Raw genomic sequence first — 23,479 nt, 5'->3', positions numbered from 1 at the left:
GAAAAACGCTCACACTAACTTGATTGGCTTATTTAAATGTTCCCGCCCATCTACGCATCTAACCAACCAATCAAAGTATGATTTTGAAAGCCAAGGGAATTTTGGAATGCATTTTGGAATTTGGAACGTGGAATTTTGCGAATGTGCTGATGTTTTGTTGTTGCCGAGTTGCTCGCTGTGTAATCCTAATCTGCTGAGTTCGCCGTTCGCCGTCCGATGGTGTGTCGCAGTGTATCGTTCGCCCTTAAAAATTTTATCAATTGACCAATATGTGCGCCTATTAGGATATCATTTCTTACCATTCTTAGGCTTGCTTGTGCCTACCCAATTTTTTAATCAGTAGATTCATTTTCCGGCGGTCATGGCAGGATTCTCCGAGAGTGTTCTATCTAAGAAACTGGACGATCTCAATGCATCACAGCAGAGTATACAAACTTTATCACTGTGGTTGATCCACCACCGAAAACATCACGTGAGCATAGTGAAAACTTGGATCAAAGAGATTCAAAAAGGTTCGTAAGTATGGCTTTATTATTGCTCTCTAGCTTCCCTAGTATTTAGGTATCGCGGTCTGTTTAGGTCCATGTTTAGTCGCATACTTGCCTCCTGCAAGGTTTACGCAACGCAAGTGTTGATCAGAATTCATGACTTAATCTAGTATGTTTCCCTCTTCGAAGATTTTATCCAGTAAAGAATGGAAATGCCTAATACTTCAATGATGCGATTACTTTAAACGAGGACCTTCTCAGTTGCATCAGCAATCATCAATACTTACCTGCGGGCCGATTATTGAAAGTTTAAAGCAGCCGGATAAGACATTGAAATGCAACATATTGCATCGTTAAGATAGGGCTATGTCTTGTCTTATCGTGCTGACATGGTTTCAATAATCGCCCCTCTGGCTAGACGAACTGATGTGTATGATTACCCTCATAAATTGAAGATCACCAGTATCCCTAAATCTCCTTTAATTCCAGCCATGTGAATGGATTGTTACAATCTATTCTGGCCTCTTTTTGAGGATTTTCGCAACCAACTGCTACAGTGAAAGAATTATGGAATTCAACTCCACTTCATTCTTACCATTAAATTAGAGCTCCAATGCAGAGAGGCCATCTAGTATTACCAACCTGACATCTTTTTCACAGAATCAAGGTGTATTCAAGTCGTATCCTGCATCTGCATCACTCTGAGAGGGTTAGGTTTCCTTGGGAATTTCTTACCTCTAATGTATATTATAGTATTTATCTGTATAAGTTTTATCTGTTCGTAGCCACAGTTGCTTCTAAATTTTGAGTTTCCTTCTTTCTTTTTACAGCGGATGAAAGTAGGTGTTTAACTTTGATGTACCTTGCCAATGATGTAATACAGAACAGCAAGAAAAAAGGCCCTGAATATGGTAAGGAGTTCGGGGGTGTTTTAAAAAATGCCTTTGAAATGATGGGGCAAAAGAAATGCAGTGAAAAGACAATGAAGAGTATCACGAGGATTTTAAATATTTGGGAAGAAAGAGGAGTCTATGACAAGAGACAAATAGCGGAATTCAAGAATGCTCTCGGTAAGTACAATTTTTATTCTCTTTAATTACACACCGTCCATTTATAAGCACTGTCCTCTTATCTCTAATAATTCCTTTCTCAATCAGATTACAAGGCTTATGCCATGAAAATGACTTCCCATAATTATGTTGATATGAAACTACGTAATTCCTGATTTTAATCGTCCAGTGACATGAGAAACTTCCATTTTATATACTCTCTTTCTTCTCTATTAAGTTGAGCCAAAACACATCACGTTCTTAGCACAAAGAAAAATCTCTTAAAACTTATTGAAAGTCTGAAATTCATAAATCTTCAAGAAAGGAAATATTGGATGTCTCATCTACATATTTTTAATTCTACATATTTTCTGCGGAGAGTTTTCAACGCCTTGCTCTTGAGCATTGACTCCCAGATAACAGAATCTCTTTCCGGGCTTTGCTGCAATATGGACCTGTGGTAGACTAAGAAGGAAAGCGGTAAAATAATGCGCTAGACTCAGTATTGACAATCTGAAACAAGCAGAGATCCTTAGTTCACTTTTTTCTACGTTAGGTTGTTTACAGCTTTCTTGGCAGCTATGTTTGGCCTTCTAATTTCCAGTTTCAGTTAGCAGAATTGCTTTACCCATTGCACAGGATGATGGACCTCAGAAAGTTATTCAAGTGCAAAGGGTCAAGCAAGTAATGAGGAAATGTTTTTGGCACAAATGGTTCAACCTGATGATACCAGGATTTCACAGAAAATTGAATTCACAAGTTTACTAGGGGGGCGGGGGGGGGGGGGTGTTAAATCCCTCAGCCGAGCTGGGCACGGCATGAAAGATTCCTTTCTTGAGGCTCAAACTTTCCATTTCGATTCAGAATCAATTGTTACTCAATTTATTAGCCTAGATACTTAGGTAGGTATTTTTATCTTTTCAATATTTTTTTTAAATTTTTGAATGATGAATTTTTGTTTGATTATGCAGAACCACCTGAGAAAGAAACACCACAACCAAGGAAAAAAATGCGTAAATCGGAAACTAGTGATGACAAAAAGAATAGTAAAAGCGGGAGAGACTGGGCGAAGGCTGAAAAAGAAATTGAGGTCGAAGGAATGAAAGAACTACATGTAACTTTGTCCCCTAGAACACCGCCTGGAGATCCTCCTGAGCCAGAAGATCTGATAAAAGCATTAATAGTGAGTGCACTTTAATTTTCACTTCTCTTTATGTTTCCTGGTAATTTAAGATTCCTGTTTATTTATGCAGCTGCTTTAAGAAGTCCTTCTTCGCTTAGTCGAAGGTGTCATCAACATCTCATGAAATTTTCAAAGAAAAAGAAAGGTCCGATTTTGAGTTATGTTGTTTTGAAAATAAATTTTCGCCAGGAATAAATTTTGAGTCAAGCCTAATTTTGTCATGGGTACATATCTGAAAAGCTCTTTCTCAGGGCTTTTCAGTGACACCAGAATGGTTGATTTCGAATGAACCGTTCCGGAGTCACACATCACCAGACATCTCTCAGAAGAGGCCAACTTTCATGAACTTTCAGTTTCTCATAAAATCCCCAACAAGTGATCGAATCAACTTACAATCTTGGATTTTTACTAAACTAAGCATGTTCATTGCCCATTGAGTATGTCAAATTTCATCAAATTCTGAGGTGGTTACTTTTTCAAACAAGGCACCAGTTGGAATGGAATGACCCAGAAGGCTTATTGATGGAGATAAAAAGTGGGAATAGGACTTCATCCAAGGACACTTTACTGGCAGAATCATACAAAAATCTTGTCAAGCTCATCAGAAATGTCTTAAATACACAATTTTTGTAGTCTGAATTGTACTTTCTCAAATCGACTGTATCCACTGGCAATTTTTTTTTTAGTCACTGGCAATCAAGTTTGCCCAGAAAGAGACGCAAGAAGATAGAACCTAAGTAAACAAATGGTCTTGTAAAATGTTTCGTCTGTATAATTTCATTTGTTTTCAGCGTTTGTTATCTCCTTGTTTCTTTGTGTTGCCAAAAGAAATGCTTCAAATATTTTGAAACCATGTGTCCAAAATAACAAGCAAGATCGTTTGTTAAATTTGAGTAGGTTTTATCATGTCTCTCTCAAGACAAACGTAATTTCTTACAACTAAAAAACACTGCCCACAGATAAAGGACATGAATTTAGTACGGTACAGAATATTCGAAAAATTGTTAAGGAATGGATTTTAGATATTGCTAATTTGCTCAACATGATTTTCATGCAACAGTCGCTACCAAAAGTGTTCTGTTGACAATATCTCTCTGGTGTAATAAATCCATTCCTGGTGAAGATCTTAACCAGAAAAGTTATTGTACCTAGCAAAAATTCTTGACATTTACTTTTGGATCCAGATTTTTTTTGTTGATTTACTGCTGCAAACAAGGGGACACGTACTCAGCCCCAATTTTTTGGTAGAAAGTGACAGTGTAGGGCAATGGATTTAAGCAGCCAGTGTATGTACACATATTAAAATATTAAGTTTCAGGATAGTAGATTAGTGCAGGGTCCTCACTAGTCTGCAGGGAATCCAAAGCGAGAAAAACCAACAATTTAAAATCGAGTCACAAATGCACTCAAATGAGTTTCAGTTCAAGACTTAGCAGGGATAGAGTTCAGCTCAGGCAGGTGCGCTAGAAAACTCAGATACTTATTGAATAACATGAACCTTAACTCATTTTTTTCTAATCCTGCAATTTTTTTCATTCAAAGCTGGAGCATATGTATTAAACTTTAATCAAACCTCAAGACTTAGTTATAATTTTTTACTAATAGCGCTAATACTGTCAGTCATTCTAATGAAAGTCTTTTTTCCTGTTACCAGGATTTAGAAAATTCTGCCTCCAGTGATGCAGTTGTTAGAGAAAAAATTGCTAGTTTGCCCCCCGAGGTCTCGGAAGTAAATCTTTTGGCTAAAATTGAAGGTATGTATGGAAAAACAATTAGTTAAATACTAAAAACTATGAAATGCTAGAGATAAGGAATTTTGTTCTCAGATAAATATCACAAATTGAATAATGAGGAATGAAGGAAGGAAGGCACTCCTCTGTCAGCAAACAAAGTAGACACAAAGCTAAACTTGAGTTGAAAATTCATGAGATTTTATTGCGATTTGGCTACTATGTAGCTAGCAGTCCTCTGACTCAGTGCCTCTGTGTGATTTGTTTTGTTTTGCTATCAATTTCACTCTCGAATTTTGTTTTGGTTTCTCTCTTCCTCCATGAGTTGTTTGTTTCCAATTTGGTTCTGATGTGATCTAACCTTGAATTAGATATCAATCTTTCCCCGAAGCTCATCATTTTCTCTTCTTTTTTCCTATTTGTTTGATTTTGCTGTATCTGATCTTAGTCTCATTGTCAGTATCACAGCATCAGTCAATGACAGCTCTGTCATTGACATTTGTCATGACAAATCTGTGTAATAGAAGTGTTTCATGATACCAGGTCTGCACATTTAAGTAATCAACATTGCATATTGATGGCCCAAGTGCGAAACCATGTATCTCTGTTTGCTACGTTGCCGACTTTCTATCATAGTTATCTTTTCTGTGAGAAGCTAGTAAATGTAACTTCTTGCATACTTCCTCGATTTTTTTCTTCTCTGGTAGCAGAACATTCTGCTTTTTCAAGCTGAAAAGTTGGCTTGTCTCTCCTCAAAAAAATGATGTACGTGCGGAAATTTTGAAACACTGCAATGGAGATACTTGGTTTTGCACTTTGACAATTGATGTCATTATCAAGCCTCATCTGCGTCTTCTCTTGATGCAGGCTTCTAAAAAATAACAATATTGGTCAATCAATATTACAATTGTCAGCCTAGATGAAGATAATAATATAAAACTGTATTAATTTCTGTTTTGGGGGACTTTTCTGTAGTCTATGATCAAATGGACCGCGTTAAACAGAAAGGAACCAAGCCACATCAGCTATTGCCAAATTTAATCGAGCAATTTAATTTTTTACATGAAAACGAGTCAACGGATTTTTGTGCAAATTTCTGTGAATTTTCTCCATAACACAAAGCAAATTCCTTAAAATTTTCGGAGGAACATGCATAGATGTTCTCTCGTAAAGGCAAAAGCTGATGTGGCTTGGTTCCTTTCTGTTAAACACGGTCCAAATTAGAATTAGATTAAATCAATCTGTTTAGTGTGTGGTTTGCAGAAAACTTTTAATGTAAAAGTTCGGAGTCCCTCTAAGCCCTGATGCTTTGCATGAAGTATCCTACCAGCCAACAATTCCTTCCCAATGGAAATCTTAAACACAAAGGAAATTTGCAGATCCTGGAAAATTATGAATTGTCCAGCAACAAATAGTACTGTTGGGCTAATTCTAGTTAAAGCTATTCGATTTCCCTGAAAAAATTGGAAGGTTTTTACTCGGTCTCACCGTATGAATTGGAAAACCAGGATATTTACGACAATAGTAAACACACACACGGTAAGAATGATGCAGAGATACTTCTTGTTGAACAATGTCTGATGTCTCTTCCACCATTTCATGTACTGAAAATTGGGAAGTCAGAGCTATTTTTACCTCACACAAGCAAAGAATGCAGGAAGTAAAATTGTGGCTATTTTGTTGAAAGTATGTTTTACAACTGATGGTGGGTGATTTAGATCTTATTGTATTTCTTTAGTCTCCTCAGTTTGCTTTTTGCATTCCACTAACATTTATTTTCATCTTTCCAGACAAATTAGCCGCCGAAAGACTTGCAGTGCAGGTTAATGAGGCTGTAACCTTATTAACCGACTACAACACCCGACTGGTAAATGAAATGGAAGAGCGGAAAAAAGTGGCATCTCTTCTCCGGGACTTTATTGTTGCTCAACGCGAACTGTTGGAACAAGCAGAGCACCGATTAGAGGTAAAGAAATTAAGCTAAAGCCACTTTTTCATAGTGCTTCTTTTATTTATTTTTTTTGTTTCAATCGCAGGGGTGAAATGCCATTAGCTGGGATGTCATCCCGCGCTTTTGCAACCTTCTGACCACCAAGGCTGGCAGTTTTCCTAGTAGGATTGCCCGCTGATCAAGGCCAATCAGTCCGCTCTGCTCATGGGTATGCAGGGGTGCCAGTGTTCATATACTATTTTATTCAGCTTGAAACTTTTCTGCTTAGTAGTGCAAAATGAGCTCATTGTTGAATTAGAATTCAACTCTGCTACATTTGCTCTATTTCCTAGTAATTCTTTCATGATTGCCATTTCTCAGATTTTTCTTTAGCCTTGTGAGAGAAGACTGAAATTTTCAGACAAATTGGTGGGACAATTCTCCCAAGAAAAAGTAAAATGTTCCTAGGAATACTGAAACAGCGCAAACAAGAAGTGTTCCTTTGTACCAAGCATGACAAATTGTCAGGCCAAGCAGCCCGAACAGGCTAATTTTGTGTACTTTACCTACGTTTAATTTCATTCTATCTCTAGCATACAACTTTTGAAGTAGTTTCCTTTTGATTTTTTCTCTAACCGTCCTTTTTTTTTTGTAGGAGTATCGGGATAAATTGCAGAAAGTGTGTTTAGTGCGGCAAGAAATCAAATCTCACCTACAGAACCTTCCAGACCTAACAGCTTTGCCTGATGTCACCGGAGGGTTAGCGCCACTGCCATCTGCTGGGGATCTTTTCAAAATCCACTAAATTGCATCTCCTCCCCTGGAATAAGTCTTGTTAGCTGTTTTGCATTTTAATCCTGCAGCGTATCATTCACCAATGTTTTATTTTTTAGTTATATTATTTTACGCACCAAATTTTATTGTTTTAGTGAATTTGAACGAACACTAATGAATGAGGAACATTTTTTTACGTGTAAAAAATGATTGTGATCCTATAATAATTCTATTATTAGAAAGTTAATCTGATGGTTCTTTCACAGAGAGTTTATTGTTTAATTCCTATCTTGTGTTATGTTTAACTGTAACAACCTGTATCAAGTAAGTTTAAAATTTTAAGTGTATTGTTTTTCCTTTCATTTCTGGACTTTGAAATGCATCTCAAATTATTTTCAATAGAGCGGTACTATTGTTTTAAATTGATTGTCTTGTTTTATTTATCAAAGATAATTACTACCCTCTCCAGTGGTGGATAAATTTGATGAACAAATTGTGGATCGATTGGTAACTTTTCTTCTCAAAACTAAATCATTTTTCTCTACTTGATAGACAGGCAGTGTTCGAAACTCCCAGGCGCCAATGCGCCAAATTTTGCCTAAGGAATTAGTTATGGCGCCTAAAAAATGAAGGCTCTGCGCCAATGTAGCCCAAAAAATTCCCTCCCCCCCCCCCCCCAAGAAAAGAAAAATCCTAATTTTTCTGTTAGGATGATTTTGGAGTTTTCCTCTTCCTCAAGTTACAGCTACTAGTTCTGTAACTAAAACATCTTGTGTCTAACTTTGCACTAGGCAAAAACTCAAATTGGCCCCTAAAAATCGAGCTTGATGGGCCTTATGGCTCCTGAAACTCAAAGGTGAGTTTCGAACACTGTAGGCAGATGTACGATGTGCCCTGAAGTCTTTGTTTGATTCAGGCTTGAGGGTATCATAGATTAAGCTAATATTCTTTCCTTGCACAGGAGCTGATAAAACGAAAATTGATCTTTTATATCTGCACCTTCAAAATTAGTTTTCATTAAAGGAATTAATCAGATTTTTAAAATCTCATTTCTGAGGCACCACTGATTTTTATGCCTCCTAACCAAAATTTTGTCTAACAAACTAAAGTTACTCACAATGAACAAAAGAAAATATGAAAAAGAACCTCTCGCTCCCTTTCATATGCAAGTACTAATAGTATTGGTGGTTTAATGACAAGAAAATGGATTGGAGAAAGGGTGGCAACGCAAAAGAATACACAATTCTAGGTCACAACAATAAACCACTGATCAAATGGACGTATTTATGCTAAAACGGACTATGTTGTGTGCAACATTGTTCCTTTTAACATAAATACGTCAAAATGGAGACTGTAGTGAAGTTCAGGAGTTTGTGGTGTGAAGCAGTACATTACGTTGTGCTGCAGGTTCTTGCACTTCGCCTAATAGTCATTACATTTTTTTGTCATCGATCTCTAAAAATAGCTGCTAGTTCAAAGGCACTTTCACTGAAAATACTTTCGTCATGTATGCCTAGCCAGAAAAAAATGATGTGTAGGTATTTCAAATCGATTCCTAAAGAATAGTATCATTACATCGAACAGAAAAGTGAGAAAAAAACTTCATGCAAATTCAAAGATTCTGGATCCTTGAGGTCCGATGTGAGTTCAAAAAAGGCTCTTTGCCAGCCTCATTCAGGTTCAGTTTGAATTCAAAACTGAGAGTGATGAAACACCAGGTAATATCCGAGTACTCAAGATAGCAAAAGAGTGCTTAGCTATTGCGCATCAGAAATTCCGCATAAAACTGAAAGATTTCAAACTAAGCACAGTCGGAAAACCTCAACTGAGTAGTAATTTCTCTCAGATGGATTTGCCGTTTTTTATTACACCAAGATTCCAATTTTAAAATGCAAGGAGCTCTGGCCTGGAGGGTGTTGCGCTAGAGAACGCTGAATTTACTTGGCGCCAATTTTTTTAAAACCTGTTACTTTCTCAATTATCCGCTTGAGGTCGCTAATAAACAACATAAACAAAAAATTGAGGTTATGTCCTTTTTGTTTTTGTTTTCCTGGTTTTCCGCGTTATCACCACGTTGGATTTGGACAGACTTAGATAAGTGCGTAAAAGGTGTAAATGAATGAATAAATCGTTTACTATAGTGAATTTTCTCGTGTTCAGTAATATTTTCTGTCATCTAATTGATTTGACGGCAACGATTTGACATTTATTGCAAGGGAATATTTGACACCTCTATAGAAAGGAACCGAAGGTGCATCGTATCGCAGTTGTCTCTAGAGCATTCCAGTGACATTAAGGGATAATTTCCCCCTAAATTTTCTTTGCAGTCATTCCTTCAAGCAGGTACAATTATTTTATTTGTCTACCTCACAACCTAGGGACTTGGAGGAAGAGTTGGTCCTGTAAGTAACACCATTTGTGTAAGAGCCCAAGTAGAGCTTGCTCATCGTATGTTGGGACAGAATCCTAGTTTTATCTATGTCACCACTCATCACTTCCATCTGATTCCAAATGCACGTATTAATTCTGAGTGGTGCTAGTTTGGACCTAATATGAGACTGATATTTGTTTCGATGTACGATGAGTGAGCTCCAATGCTGTTGGGGGAGTAGTGCTTTGCTTCTCTAGCATTTCTACCGTAATACAACTGTTCAAATTAAAAGCTTTGTTTGTTCTGTAGTATGAATTACGTGCGCTCAACCTTAGTATTACCTTGCCTTTCTACATGGGCTGTGCCGTCTCTGTGAAACGGTCATACTTGCAGATTTTCCATTTGTTGTGAAACTTGGAACTTTATAGAAACATTATTTCAGTATTTGATAAAGTATTGCATACATTCCTTTCTGTGTGGCTTTGTAAGGAGTACTTAAGTCTACTTTACAGAAGTAAGCCTCATGGCTAGATGTCATGTCAACAACTTTGTCTGGAACGAAAGATTAAGTAGGTAAGGAAAGAATGAAAGAATGCTAACAAAGTGTATTTTTACTAAACTTCGGTAAGTACAGTGAATAATGTAAACTTCAGGCAATTTATAGACTTGTTTTGTCAGCAGAAAATATCAAATAACTACACCATGAGTCAGTCTTTGCCACAGGAGAAAAAGGAATATACTGAAGAAGAAAGACTAGAATTAGCAAAGAAATTGGATGATGACTTGGATGCGTTTCTCGCGTCTCGCCCTAGAAAACCCTATACCGAAGGATGGACAGAGGAGAATTGGCAAGAGGTATACCCAATTTTTATTTTTTCAAAATATTTTTCCAGTTGTCCTAAGATAAAATATTGTATCCAAGATAAATTGTCTTTAATATTACCTACATGGCTTTTTGTAGTATTCTTGCTCCTGAGTTCCGGTGCTCAAATATTGAGTACTTAATGGGAGACTTAAACTCACATCATTAATGAGTTAAGAAATCTCTAATGTGCTAAGAGGTTGACCCTCCATGATATTTATATATAGGTATTTTATTTCTTACTGATTAAACTCCTTTTTTTCTTGAAAATTGATGGTGCTTTTTTAACTTTCTGTCATCACGTAAAAAATTAAAATGTAAGAAGTGAAAATTTCAAAATGTTCTGATTCTAATGTCTAATACAATATTTCAACTCAAAGCGCCTTCCTGGTGATTTATTTACTTGAGCTCGGTGAATGTTGGATTCTTTTTATTATCCTATATCATATTTTGCTCCAAAGTACAATGGTTCTTCCCTGTTTTTTCTTCAGGAATTTGACAAGCACCCGTTTTTTATGTCAAAACCACCTGAAAATCCAACAGAAATATCACCTCTTGTTGAAGGAATTCAACAACTAAAGTATGATGAATCAGAAAACAGCCCTGAAGGTAACAGTGCCATCCGTTTAATTCTCATGTCATTTCTTATTATGATTTTTTTCTTGCATATTGCATTGAAATTTTTCTATAACTTGAGTTTCATCCATTCATCCTTCGTTACTAAAGATTCTTTATAGCTGCAATGGATAGATAGTCTACATAGACAGTCCTTATTAGAAATACCTACTTATCAGAAACTCTAATTTAAGAATGATATCTATTTACATTGAGTTTTTGTGAATGAATTACGACTCTATTAGGTTTTGTAGTAGAAATCCTTTTGCAGGAAAAATAAGGTATAACTTCATTAAATTTAAGAGCACTATGGCCATTGCGGCTATGTCATCTTCAAGTGCCAAGACAAGAAAAGCAGAGACATAAATGAAAATGAAACCCAAGTTGAAACTGTGTCCGCAAGTCCTGTTGCGTTTCATCAATCGCGACCAGCAAGCACAGTCTTAATTTATGCTTATGCTTTTACTCTTCTTAATTCAGCACCTGAACATATTGTCAGTCAAAATAGTGTAGTGTTTCTAGTAAGTTTTACTCATACATCGGAACAGCAAGAAATACTAAAGAAACTAACAGAGAGACTGAGTTAAGAAAACTCTAGACTAAAAAAATATTCCTTTTGTTAATTTTAGAACTTGCCGCAACATACAAAAAAGAAGGTGATTTCTTTTTTAAGTGCAAAAAGTATAAAAAAGCCATAATTAACTACAGTCAAGGACTACACTACAAATGCAATGATCAAGAACTGAATGCAACTTTACTCAACAATAGATCTGCTGCCCACTTTTTTATCGAAAATTTCAGGTTAGTATAACTTCTTATATCAAAAATTATTCCTGATTCTGTATTTTTCAATTTATTTTTAAAAACCCCAATAGAATCAGGGCTGTCTTGGTCAAAAATAACTTAACAAGACGCACAAGGGCAAATGACAAAAGTGTCAGGGAAAAATAATTAAATTCCTTTTTATTTGCTTTCTAGAATGTGTTTGACTTCTAGAATGTGTTTGACTTCTAGAATGTTGTTGACCCTTCAAACAAGAAAAATCGTGTGTTTGAATTTGGAAGTAGCAATTTTTATCCATCCTGCATATCGTCAAATATCAGGGAATTTCACCATACTTTTTCAGGGAATTCGATTTTCTAATTTCTGTGGCAATCCTATAGAATGTACATGTAGGAAACTATCTCTTTTTCTCTTCAACTGAATAATGGACTTCATATTTCTCCTTTCAGGTCAAGTTATAATGATTGTAAAGCAGCTTTAAAACTGAAACCTGATTATGTCAAAGCCATTACTCGCTGTGCCAAGTGCTGTCGGCGCATGTCTCTCTTTGAAGAATGTATAGAATATTGTGATAAAGCTCTGAAATTCTCTCCAAATGATCCTGACTTGAAATCCCTCCATAAGGAAGCGCTAATCGAGCTGGTTAGTTTTTACATAATATTCAACTCGGCCAAATACCCCTATCTCCTTGAAATTTTTACCAATATTCCCTAATTTCTTAGCAAGTTCCCATTTTTTCTTCAAAAAAAATTTCTCTCAAGATTTTACTGGTATCCAAGATGAAGCTCATCACTTTTTGAGAACTTTCTTGAGTTGTTTGCCAGGCCTACCATTTCCTGCAATCTAAAGGCTCAGCAATTGTAAATTAACAAAGCATTAACTGTTTCTATTGGTGCGGCTTCTCAGCCTTGTGACAAAATTTGTCCTCAAAAAAATTGCACGGTACCTTACATCACTCTGGAAGGTCATTATTTTGTTTTACCTTCCAATATTTTCCTCGTGCTCTAAGATTTGCTCCAATTTGTTGCTGCAATCTACAAAGTTAATTTTTAGATCATTCATTTCTCACACCTCTATTGGATACTTCCTGCACTCTTTGCCACATCCTTGGAATTTTGTTGACAAAATGATTCCTGTATCGAAATTCGAAAGTTCGTAGGTTTGAAAGTCAGTTTCAAACTCTTGTTATTGCCTTTATTTTCTCATGTGGAGTAGATTGTAGCCATTTGAGAGCATCTCCTTTTACCTTCGTTTGAACGAAATTTTTTTTGGAACAATTGGGAAAAATTAGATGAAAAGCCTGAGATTTTGTTCACGACCCAATAAACTTAAATTTACGAAGTGCTGAGCACATGCCGAGTCTGATTGAAAGTTCTGCCACCTGAATTCAGTATTATCTCTCTAAAACAGAGATCTTATCAATGGTCTTAAACTGTAGGATGCAATCGAATTTTGATGGTGAAACTGCAAAACTGCATATTTCAATTGCAATGGTTCAAAATATCCTCTCCCATTTTATTTTTTAAAAGGAGACAAAACCAATACTATGGCTTCAAATTTTTACAGAGTAATCTTTGTATAGAGAAAAAAATCACCGAAGTTTGCAAGAAATGAGGTTGAGTAGTTTTCCATGTGGAAAATAAAGTATGTATTACAGAAAGTCAGCAACAGTGCATACCTAAGTATGCGTTTTTGTAATTCCATTATCGATCTCATAGGCTATCGTAAAGCTTTTAAATTGTGAATTTTTCCTAGAGAAATTGAAAGTCCAAGTCAGCAAAAGATGAGAATACTTTGGTTTTAGTCATTGGTCTCATATTTTTATTTACGATCATAATTTCTTCCAGAAATGTACAAATTACCTATACCCTTGCTTTTCCTTTTGGTTGCTTTGCAGAAAAAAATGGAGAGGGACAAACGCAAAGAAGAAGTACTTAGAAAACGCAAAGAAGCAGCAGAGAAGAAATTAATCGCAGCAATAAATGAGAGAAATATAAAAATATATCCTGAAAGTAAGAAAACATGTTAATTTTATTTTTCAACTGCATAAATATTTTGTTGCATGCGCAATTTTGAACCAAGTGATCCTTTTTTAGTTTCAAGATTCTCATAAAACTCACAAGACAATGTGAGGTCTCCTCTTTTACTTTAAAAAAATTGTTTCATGATCATGGAAAATTGCTAAGATAACTTGGCTTCCGTGCGAAATATGCGTGAGTGACACATTTTTTGAGCTTAATAGAGCTTAGAAACATTCTCCTGTTGAGGACAAAGTTACCAAGTGTTGGAGCAACAGGATAAATTTACTTGATTTGACTTGAATTGAATGATTGACTACAGTTTCCAGGGTCATTTGCTTGATCAACTTTAAGCTTTAATCATTTTGGCGCTTAGAAAATAATGCAGTCATGGTGCTCAGTTGCTTTGCATGAGTTTGAGGGTGCTCGAGAAACTTGGTGGCCCTGAAAATGGCCGTTTTAGAGTGAAGAACTGGAACAAGTCGGAGCGTGGCTGAAACGAACTGGAGCACTTGGGCAGAGCCGTGTGGTGTGGCCGCAAGACAGTGTCAACATACGGTGAAGCGCTGAGCTGGAGGGTGGCTGCTATATAGTGCCAGGAAAAAGGCCACGGGGTGCTGGGTTGAAAATTAAAGTTTTTTCCATAATTTATTGCTTTAATAAAATGAGGCAAAGTACCAACCAAGATGAGTTAGTACCAAGTTCTCACATTGTCATTTTCAGAAAAGAATACCCTACCCTAACTTGCTAGGAAATTGTTTGATGCAATTACTGTTTTCTCTCTTTTAAAAATTGAATGAAATCATCTCCAACCTTTGCTCCCTTGTTTTTCAGCCAAGGGTCTTACGTCAATGAGCCAGCTGGAACCTTGTTTCCCAGAGGTTGTCCAGAAGACTGTTCATTTTGAAAACGATCGGCTCGTATGGCCTGTCATTTTCCTTTACCCCGAATATGGAACTACAGACTTTATTCAAGAGTTTCATGAAGACTCCAGGTAAGATCTCTTGACTGTATTTAGCAGATAAAGCTACTTTTTTGTTAGAAAATATGTAACCTTAGGAATCACCGAATCCACTTACCTCTGAGTTACCAAATAGTCACCCATTTGAAATTGGCGACAATTTCTTGAAAGGCATACAACTTATGGAGGCATCGCAACCACAGTGCTGTAGAAATTTTTTTAGATTTTGATCTAAGAAGTTTCAATTGGGCCCCATTTAGCAGAGAGGAAAAAAGCCACACCAGCTATTGCCAAATTTAACTGACTTATTTAATTTTTTACTAGAGAACGTTTGTGCGAATTTTTTTGAAGATTTTAAGAAATTTTCTTTGTACCATGCATAAAATTCACTGAAATTTGCAGAAAAAATCCGCACAACCATTTTCATGTAAAAAATTAAATTGTCCTATTAAATCGGCAATAGCTGATTTGGTTTGATTCCTTTCTGCTAAAGGCAGTCCAATCATCTCCGTTTTCTTTGACCCATATTATAGCACTCAGTCTCCATAACGACACCTATTATAACAAAACTTTCTTTACGAAGGAACTATTTAGTCCCTGGAACTTACTGTGTTTGTTGAGTGATGCTCATTGTAAGGGAAATATCTCAACAACAAAAAAGTATTAAGTCCTGAACAAGAATTTTCAGTGCACACCATTAATCTATTATCAAAAAATGTACCAAATTCCTGGGTATGTAACTTTTCTTGTTTAAAAATTTAGCTCTGCAGTGGCCAAGGCTTGTCATCGATAAACTCAACCTAATGTTGTTCACTATGTAAGAATTCTGTCAACATATTTATTTTGAAAATATTCAACAAATGGACTCTGAAATTTTATCATGTTAAGTCTTCTGTGTTCGGCATTAATAGTTACTAATGCAAGATGACAGAGCCAGACCCCGTGCTAAGAAAGATAGCAGAGCTGCTAAGGCTAAATTCTTTAACTCGTAAATGTGTCTAAACTATGGGGTGTAATTTACTTTTGCCATAAAGTAACTTAATCAGGATTATCAGTATATCAGACCAGTAGTATCATCATTTTGAATTTTTCAGAATTTTTTAAAGTGAGAAATGAAAAATGATGCTAACAGGCACAAAACCTCATTATCGATTCCGAATTTTTGCCAAAAGTTTCATGAAAAAAGTAGTGAGGTTAAATCATAGGACTTCGATGAGTCACTAAAAATAGTTAGATGTTACAATTATGCACTGTATATCTTATGTGTTTTAGGTTTGAAGACCATATTGCAGAAATGTTTCAAACTGCTCCAGAATGGGATACCAATGGCCAATACACACCTGATAAGATACGCATTTATTTTGAGGACTTTGATCACAATGCTCACCGTGTCTCACCTGAAAGCACTTTGAATCAAGCCATAAGTCATCCAAAGTAAGTCAGTTGAAACTACAAACAAACTTTCCTTTAACCTTCTATGGCCATGGTGTTACTTATTTGTTACAACGCTTCTTTTAGTTTTTTAAAAATTGAATTATTCCTCTGTGGGACGTGATGTTGCAAATTTTCATGAATTTGTTTTCTTTAAAAAATGATTACAAAAAGTTTGAAATTTCGAGAAAAAAATTTGACACTCAACGTCTTTATGCAATCTAGCACATACATTTGTCTTCCTCAGAATCTGAGATCCAAAATTAATTTATGCCATAGAGGGTTAAGTCCATGCTGCAAGTAATGTGTTCCTCTGAGGTATCAATTAGTTTCTTCAAAAGTGCTTAAACAGAATGTCCCATCAGTCCAAAAACTTTTGTTCGTATGATTGATAAAGATTGATACGATGGAGTAGTGTTTCTCTAGTGTGCTTTGTTCCTGGCTTTGTGCTCCCATCCTTCATAGATTTTGGTACCTCTAAAATAACTAATAAACAGAACATGAGTCTGCTTAGCATTATTTTGCACAATAATGAGGGAACATGAGCTAATCGGTCTCTTAAGTTCAGCTTCACAATTGTTATTTCTTGTTATATGAGCATGGCTCTTCAACAAATTTTTTAACCTAAGTCAAATTACAGGCTCATATAGGAGGATAATTTTTTTGTGAAAGTAGGGCCTTTCGTTAGTTTATTATGCAAGGTAGAATCACATCTGTAGTACCTAATTCATTTTATTTTTGTTTTTCCTAAAACCTGCAGATTCTTGAACATATGGTCAGTGTCAGAACTATTAGTAAATATAGAACACAGGAGATGATTTAGGAAATGGTGTTTCGTGTCTTCTCTTGGCTATATCTGATTACTGGAAACAAATAATGTTTCTGTTGTTTTCAGTAGCTTTTTTTTTCTTTTTCCTCATTCACAATCTCTCCATTTTCTGCTGTCCTTCTTTTGTCCTAATTTGCGTTTGTTTTGATGCTTTGATTTTCTCTTTTGGGTGCACTGCAATTTTAGACGGAAAAATTAGATCTGGTATTGGCTTTATTCTTTAATATTTTGATAAAGTAGTCTAAGATACTTTGGTTCTACTTCATCTTTTTTTATAGATTTATTTATTTGCTGTCTAGGTATCGTGTGGACGGAGGAGTACCCGCTTTTATCATTGTTGTCGACGGCAGCCTAACTGAAAAACGGCTTCTAAGCAAGTGAATTTCTTAAAATAGAAGGGGTAGTGGGTCATACCTCTCTTCCGACACATTAATTTTTTGAGGACATCTTTTTCTCTCACGTCAAGCCTTCATCTTGGTTGCCTATCATGATTCTATGTGTAATAAAAATTAAGTCTCGCATCTAGGTCTTTATTTTTTTAAAGAAACAAATTGTAAAATTTTGGTCTTTAAGCTCGTCAAATAAAGTTGTTTTTGTTGAAATTTATTATTTTGATTTCAATGATGATTGGTGCAGGTTTTAGTTAGATAAAATACATCCTCTTGAAAATCATGATTTTCTACCATTGGTAGGATAGAGCTCTGAGAAGTAGGTCAGACTGGTAAGATTTCTAGCGTTCCAACTTTACCGAGCATTTTGTGAAAAATGCACTTAAAAGTGATGCTTCGCCGCCAAAAAGCTTGCAGCACTGGACATTCGTGACCTCTGAAAAACTCAGATGCATCCCGTCATGAATTCTTGAAGCAACAATTGCGCACTAGACAGCACATGTCTCCTAGCGTTGGTGCAGTAGGGTGCAGTTGGAGATGGAAACAAAAATGAAGCAAAACAACCGGTCAGACCGGTTTTTTGTGTATATAATAGAATATGATTTTGGCCCGCGTTCGGTTTGATTCTAAAATTTTGGTATGGAAAATTCCTAATTTTTTAGCCCGGTTTTGCGTAGTTTGGCGAGCATTCACGAGCAGTACGATTTTCAGCAGGTTCTTGTGATTTCTACTGAATTCTCGCAATTTTGCGCCAACTTGCAAATGATGTAATTTTTTGCGGAAATTTTTCAGTTTCACGAAGTATCGCTTTCATATTGATTTCAAAAAGAGACCAAACTTTCTTTCCGTCATGAAGATTTCCATAATTTTGAAATCTTAAACACGTATTTCTTGAAATTGTAAAAACTGCACTCATGCACCTTGCCCTCAAAGCCCTCAAGAGAGATTCTTGGAAGGACCCGTGAAAATTCTCAAAATGTAGAGTCTCTCTTATATGGCACTTTCAGTACCTTACTGGCCCTTTGTTAGCTGCAGAGAAGTGGAAAATTAAAGCAATAGGTTCCACAAATATCTCGTTCTCGTTGTTCAGCAGCGATTTTCTCTACATTTTTACCCTTCAAATTCGGATTTGGTCAACTATAGAAAAGTATCATCACCCAATGTTATCCAAATCCATTTTAATGCCAAATTTGGCTGGCTAAGTTGCATAGAACATCAATCACCATGTTACCCAAATCTGTACCGTAGGTACTTGCAACCTATCTATTGAAAACGAGTGGACCAATTATTCCATAAGAATTAATTGATCCAAAACAAAAAATAGAAATCAAGTAAAAACTACCCAATTCAAACTGAAATTTGTAATTCTCGCATTGTTGCTTTTGTGGCAAAATCGAAGGCTAACTTCAAATAGACGACATCTACCAATAAGCTCACATTGATGTTTATCGGTTCAATCTGCGCTTATGGAGTGATTTAATTGCGTGTTCTTCGTACAGAGTGTACGATCTGTGGTATGCTTGTTGCCTATATGTCTCGATTGAAGGCGACTTCCAAGTGGAATATCTTTACCAATAGGTCTACTTATTTTCTGCAAGTTCAATCGTAGTTTCTGGCGAATGATAAACGAAATGCTTGGATACAATTAAGGTGCATAAGTGCAGTTTTTTTTTAAATAACGAGGTATTAAGAATGATTTCAAGTATAACTAGTCTTAATGCATATTCTGTGAAAAATTCGCTCCCAAATTCTAAAATTTAAGCATCAAAAAGTCATTTTGAACTGTCTTTCCGCCACAAGGATCCGACTGATTTCAAAACTTCTAACACATATCTCTCGAAATAACAAAAACTGCTCTCATACGCGCCTATTCCTCCAAGCCTCTCAAATGTGTGTTCTTTGGATAGACGACTATTCGCGCTCCCTGGTAAGTTTGTTGCCTATGCGGCGATATGAAGGCGACTCTCAAGTGGACGACTTATGTTAGTAGGTTTACACATTTTACAGGTCCTATCAAAGTGTGTTTAGAGCGTGCTGAATATGTGTTTTTCGAACAGGAAACTGTTTTCGCTCCCAGGTAGATTTTACGCCATTCATTTTGGATGGTCTGTAGCGAAGGACCGTGGCGAGGCGTGAATGATCGATTATCGATATTTCTTCATTTGGAGGTACGGTAAAGAATCAATCAGGGCCGGATTTACCTACTTGCCGCCCATGGGCCGCCTGTAACTTGCCGCCCCCTCCTCATTCGTTTTGAAACATCAATAAAAACCATCAAGTGAACGTACCGGAGGGGGAGGGGTGTATAAGACTCGTTTACTCGTGTTGGACACATTTTTTGCGAAAGCCCTGCCATCGCTCCTAGCAAAAATTCACGGAACTTTGCGCGAAAGTTAAGTTCCTTAAACCTATCTCTGTGTGAACAAGGCCTTCCATTTGTAAGAGATGAACGTAAAAATTATGCAAGAACAAACTTAAATCGACGGTGTAAGTCGGCAATCACATATTCACATAACTCGTTTGCAGTGTCTGAAAATCTCCGTCTCTATGTTATTTTTTTAAAGGAGAACAAATTGGCATCATTCACTGAAGTTTTTGCTGAATTTTCTTCGCTTAGAGAAGAAAAATCACGGCAATTTTAAAGAATTGCGGTTGAGTAATTTTCCATTTAAAAAATAAAGTATGACAAAAAATCTGCGACGTCACAAACCGAGTTTTGTGATTGCCGACTTACACCGTCGAAATGCGATTTAATAATGTTAACTTCCGCCTCCGCGCTAACCGCACTGTATTTGGCGCAGTGCGTGAAATATTCCTACAGTCTTACAGGCGCTATGCGTTTCACGCCGATCGTTGCTGAACGCACTGTGTTTGACGCAATGCGTGAAGTATCCATGAAGTCTAGTAGGCGCTATGCGTTTCACGCTGACCGCATTGTTTTTGACGTAATGCGTGAAGTATTCATGCAGTCTTGTAGGCGCCATGCGTATCACGTCGCGCGTCGGCCGCTGCTGACCGAACTGTGTTTTACGCAATGCGCGAAGCATTCATGCAGTCTTGTAGGTGCTAATATGTGTTACATGCCGACCGCTGCGCTAAGGGCTTCTCCTTTCATCTCAAGTCCTCGCCATTATTGCTCTCTGCGCCGCGCCGCGCCGCTCCATACTAAAGATGACAAAATTTGAAATTAATATACTCTCAGGAAATGAGAGCTTTTGTCGCCTTTTCTCGTTTGTAATTTTTTCTCTGAATCCAATTTTCTTTTTATACCTACATTTTAAAAAATTGCAAAATTTGCCGCCATGGGCCGCGGCCCGTGTGGCCACCCCCTAAATCCGGCCCTGGAATCGATTATGAAGGAGTTCGTTGCAAACCCTCTGTATATCGATCCTTTTTCATAGGTCTAAAAGGCAGATCAACCGATGTATCGCAAAGCACGCCACGCCACTGGCAAAGGAGCACACCTTCGTTTCACTTACCTTGATGGAGTGCCCTTTCTGCTCTTCTTGAAGGCTTCTCCATCTTAAGGTCTCGATACACGATCAAATTCCCGAACCAATTACCATCAAAGTGTCGGGAGTCATCAGTCTTGAACTCATTAATTTGCTTAATTTTAAAATGAAAACTTGGCAGAAATGTTTCCTGTGGCAGGAAATTATGAATGGTGCTACTCCATTCTGATCTTACTTTGAACAAAATAGTACAAAATTTGATGGTAGATGGTAACCATCAGTCATCAGCATGTCTATACTTTGAGCGGAAGTGGTTCGGAATTTGATCGTCTATCCAGGGCTCTAGAGCCATTGCTGGACGTTGCTCACCACTCACCTGGATCATCGGTCCTGCATCGCTGCACCGCACCGGGCGGAGCTGCCGCCGATTCGGACGATCTGAAAGCAGCCGATATTCATCCTTGTCGCGGACTTAGCCAATACATCAAAGGTTGAAGAGTTCACACTTCCAACACCAAAGACGAAATTGACCTCAATTGATGCCCAGATCAGAGTCGCGCCTGAATGGACCCAACCGATGCTCCGATTGGCTGGACAATTTATTGACAAGGGTATCAGACTTTAATCAGACTTTAGTAATGAAATCCGTCCGAGTAGTGAATCGCAAGTAGGCTAAAATTAGACATGTTCGGGCTAGTCCTCGCGCTGTTCCGGAGGGCACCGGTGCTCCAGCGGTCGTCACCATCCTCGGATAAGCCCACTTAATGCGCAGTTTCAAAGTCTGGAAAAAATCCTCCCCTGAATTTTCAATTTAATCGTTCAACAAGTTTCAAAGGTCACAGTTTGAAATATTCCGGAATAAACTCTTATATTTAAGAAATGAATCAAAAGTGCAATTTTTGAGGGGGTTTTCACCTTCGATCAGATTTGTTCACAAAAATCCACATCATCTTAATTGGAAGTAATTCTTTCTGAGGATCGAGTAAAGGTAGATATCTTGAAATGTGTGCCTAGTTTAATGCTTAACACATAATATAAAAATCTTGTCACCTCCGCAGTGATATTACCTTTTTTTTGGGGTAGAGATAGTCAAAAGCAAACTTTCACGGTACCTAATCTGGTGTTTCTTTGATATTAAGTCGGCCGTCTGCTTTTGGTGGGAAGTATGTACGTAGTGCAACAGAAAATTATAAACTAAAATCCAAATAACTGCAGCTCATAAAAATAAATAAATAAATAAAACTACCATTTTACGCAGTAGGTTAACGTCTCGTGTCGTGTCACAGGTTAAAAGGTGGACCTGTCTTTAAATGAACTGCACAGAACCTTCGATAAGTTTCGTTGTGGATTTTTTGCACAACTTTAGACGTTTAGGTCAAATGTAAACCATATTTGTGGGTTTCAATTTTTCAGTGCTTATTTGTTTCCAGTCTGCGAAAATATCTGACGCAATTTTTACCTATTTGAAAAGTGACAAAACATGTGTTTAACCGATAGAGAGTGTTTGCCGAGTCGAGTTATTACCATCAAAGCACGATCAAAAATCGAAAATCGCCCTAAAATCAAGAGCGCTTCTTTCAAACTTCCGGATATTCTCGATAGCTATAGAAACACTTGAACGAAAATTTTATCTTCAACAGTAAATTACTCACAGAGGAGTGACGTAAGTCAGTAAAAAAAGATGTGATACCTATTATTTTGCCTCTTTCAGATGTCATACTATCATCCAAAATTTCAGAGCCCCTCTATCACGGCTCCTTTTCAACGGTGCACAGTGGATCGAGTCAATAGGAGAGGGCGGACAAAATACGGAAATTTTAAACGCTTATAACTCAGTTTATACAAAACTTTGAGGTTCTAAAAATGGTTCCATTTGTGTCCCCTCGTGAAATTTTCTTCTAGTAGCATCATTTTAAATTTGAAATGTGACGTAATAAACATCCAAATTCGCAGTTTTTGTCAAACATTTCATGTCCGACCTTTCTAATTGACTTGATACACTGTGCGGTACCACTGTATGTCTGCAATAACTCTATTTTTGACGGATTCCTCATTGTAAGATCGTACAAAAACCGGCGGTGTTAAGGTGATTCGTTACGGTTACTGGCGTGCGATATATCGCATCAATTATGGCAAAAATTTCGGCGGATTTTGAATTTTTAGCCAAAGAAAAGACGGTAGCCACTGTGCATGAGCCTTTAAGAATTTTGAAATAATTCTGTAGGCTCGTGCGCAGAGGCTTTCGTTATTTTTTTTGGCTGAAAACTCAAAAGCTGCCGAGATTTTTAACGTAATGTATGCAACATATCGCATGCCAGTTTGACTACGTCAGAAAGCTTGACGAATCACCTTAAAATTCAACTGAAAAACTCTGAAATATTTCATCAGAATTTCTAGAGAAATTAGAAGAACCCCTCGCTTAGTCGCGCGAAGAAAGAGCATGGCAAATTTATAAATCGAATTTTCGTAGCAGGTAATTATTACCTTTAAATGTAACCACAACAAAATTGAATCTCATCTGAGTTTATGAATCATTACAATGAGGATACATATTTCCCCTTTAATTATGATAAAAACTTGAGCAGAAAGTCAAAAATGATGACTCGCAGTCCAA

General features: G+C 36.9%; 2 protein-coding genes across 4 annotated transcripts; both read left to right on the top strand.

Annotated features, from left to right (window-relative positions):
• Positions 1-174: 174 nt before the first annotated feature.
• Positions 175-7,576, top strand: LOC109042171 (regulation of nuclear pre-mRNA domain-containing protein 1B). Its single transcript, XM_019058777.2, has 6 exons — positions 175-512; positions 1,319-1,558; positions 2,509-2,720; positions 4,375-4,474; positions 6,241-6,416; positions 7,036-7,576. The coding sequence occupies exons 1-6, from the start codon at positions 362-364 to the stop codon at positions 7,183-7,185; spliced, it is 1,029 nt and encodes a 342-aa protein (XP_018914322.1). The 5' UTR covers positions 175-361; the 3' UTR covers positions 7,186-7,576.
• Positions 7,577-9,224: 1,648 nt separating this feature from the next.
• Positions 9,225-17,630, top strand: Dpit47 (DNA polymerase interacting tpr containing protein of 47kD). 3 transcript variants are annotated; one of them, XM_019058774.2, is made up of 9 exons: positions 9,225-9,497; positions 10,204-10,380; positions 10,879-10,996; positions 11,632-11,803; positions 12,235-12,427; positions 13,683-13,797; positions 14,638-14,797; positions 16,037-16,198; positions 17,324-17,630. In XM_019058774.2, the coding sequence occupies exons 2-9, from the start codon at positions 10,228-10,230 to the stop codon at positions 17,403-17,405; spliced, it is 1,155 nt and encodes a 384-aa protein (XP_018914319.2). In that variant the 5' UTR covers positions 9,225-9,497; positions 10,204-10,227; the 3' UTR covers positions 17,406-17,630. The 3 variants fall into 3 exon arrangements, with proteins under 3 accessions (XP_018914319.2, XP_018914320.2, XP_018914318.2); XM_019058775.2 differs by having other exon boundaries at positions 9,225-9,556; positions 10,207-10,380; XM_019058773.2 differs by having other exon boundaries at positions 9,226-9,497; positions 10,207-10,380.
• Positions 17,631-23,479: the final 5,849 nt, after the last annotated feature.

This window comes from Bemisia tabaci, chromosome 5 (assembly GCF_918797505.1).
Source record: "Bemisia tabaci chromosome 5, PGI_BMITA_v3".
Taxonomy (NCBI): Eukaryota; Metazoa; Arthropoda; class Insecta; order Hemiptera; family Aleyrodidae; genus Bemisia; species Bemisia tabaci.
This window is presented reverse-complemented; position numbering and strand designations above follow the sequence as displayed.

Bases quoted from the DNA above. Each gene is read 5' to 3' on its own strand.
- Dpit47 (XM_019058774.2), top strand. From the start codon at position 10,228: ATGAGTCAGTCTTTGCCACAGGAGAAAAAGGAATATACTGAAGAAGAA. The intron at 10,997-11,631 runs GTAACAGTGCCA...TGTTAATTTTAG, and splicing joins ATCAGAAAACAGCCCTGAAG to AACTTGCCGCAACATACAAA. The intron at 14,798-16,036 runs GTAAGATCTCTT...TATGTGTTTTAG, and splicing joins GAGTTTCATGAAGACTCCAG to GTTTGAAGACCATATTGCAG.
- LOC109042171 (XM_019058777.2), top strand. From the start codon at position 362: ATGGCAGGATTCTCCGAGAGTGTTCTATCTAAGAAACTGGACGATCTC. The intron at 2,721-4,374 runs GTGAGTGCACTT...TCCTGTTACCAG, and splicing joins ATCTGATAAAAGCATTAATA to GATTTAGAAAATTCTGCCTC. The intron at 4,475-6,240 runs GTATGTATGGAA...TCATCTTTCCAG, and splicing joins TCTTTTGGCTAAAATTGAAG to ACAAATTAGCCGCCGAAAGA.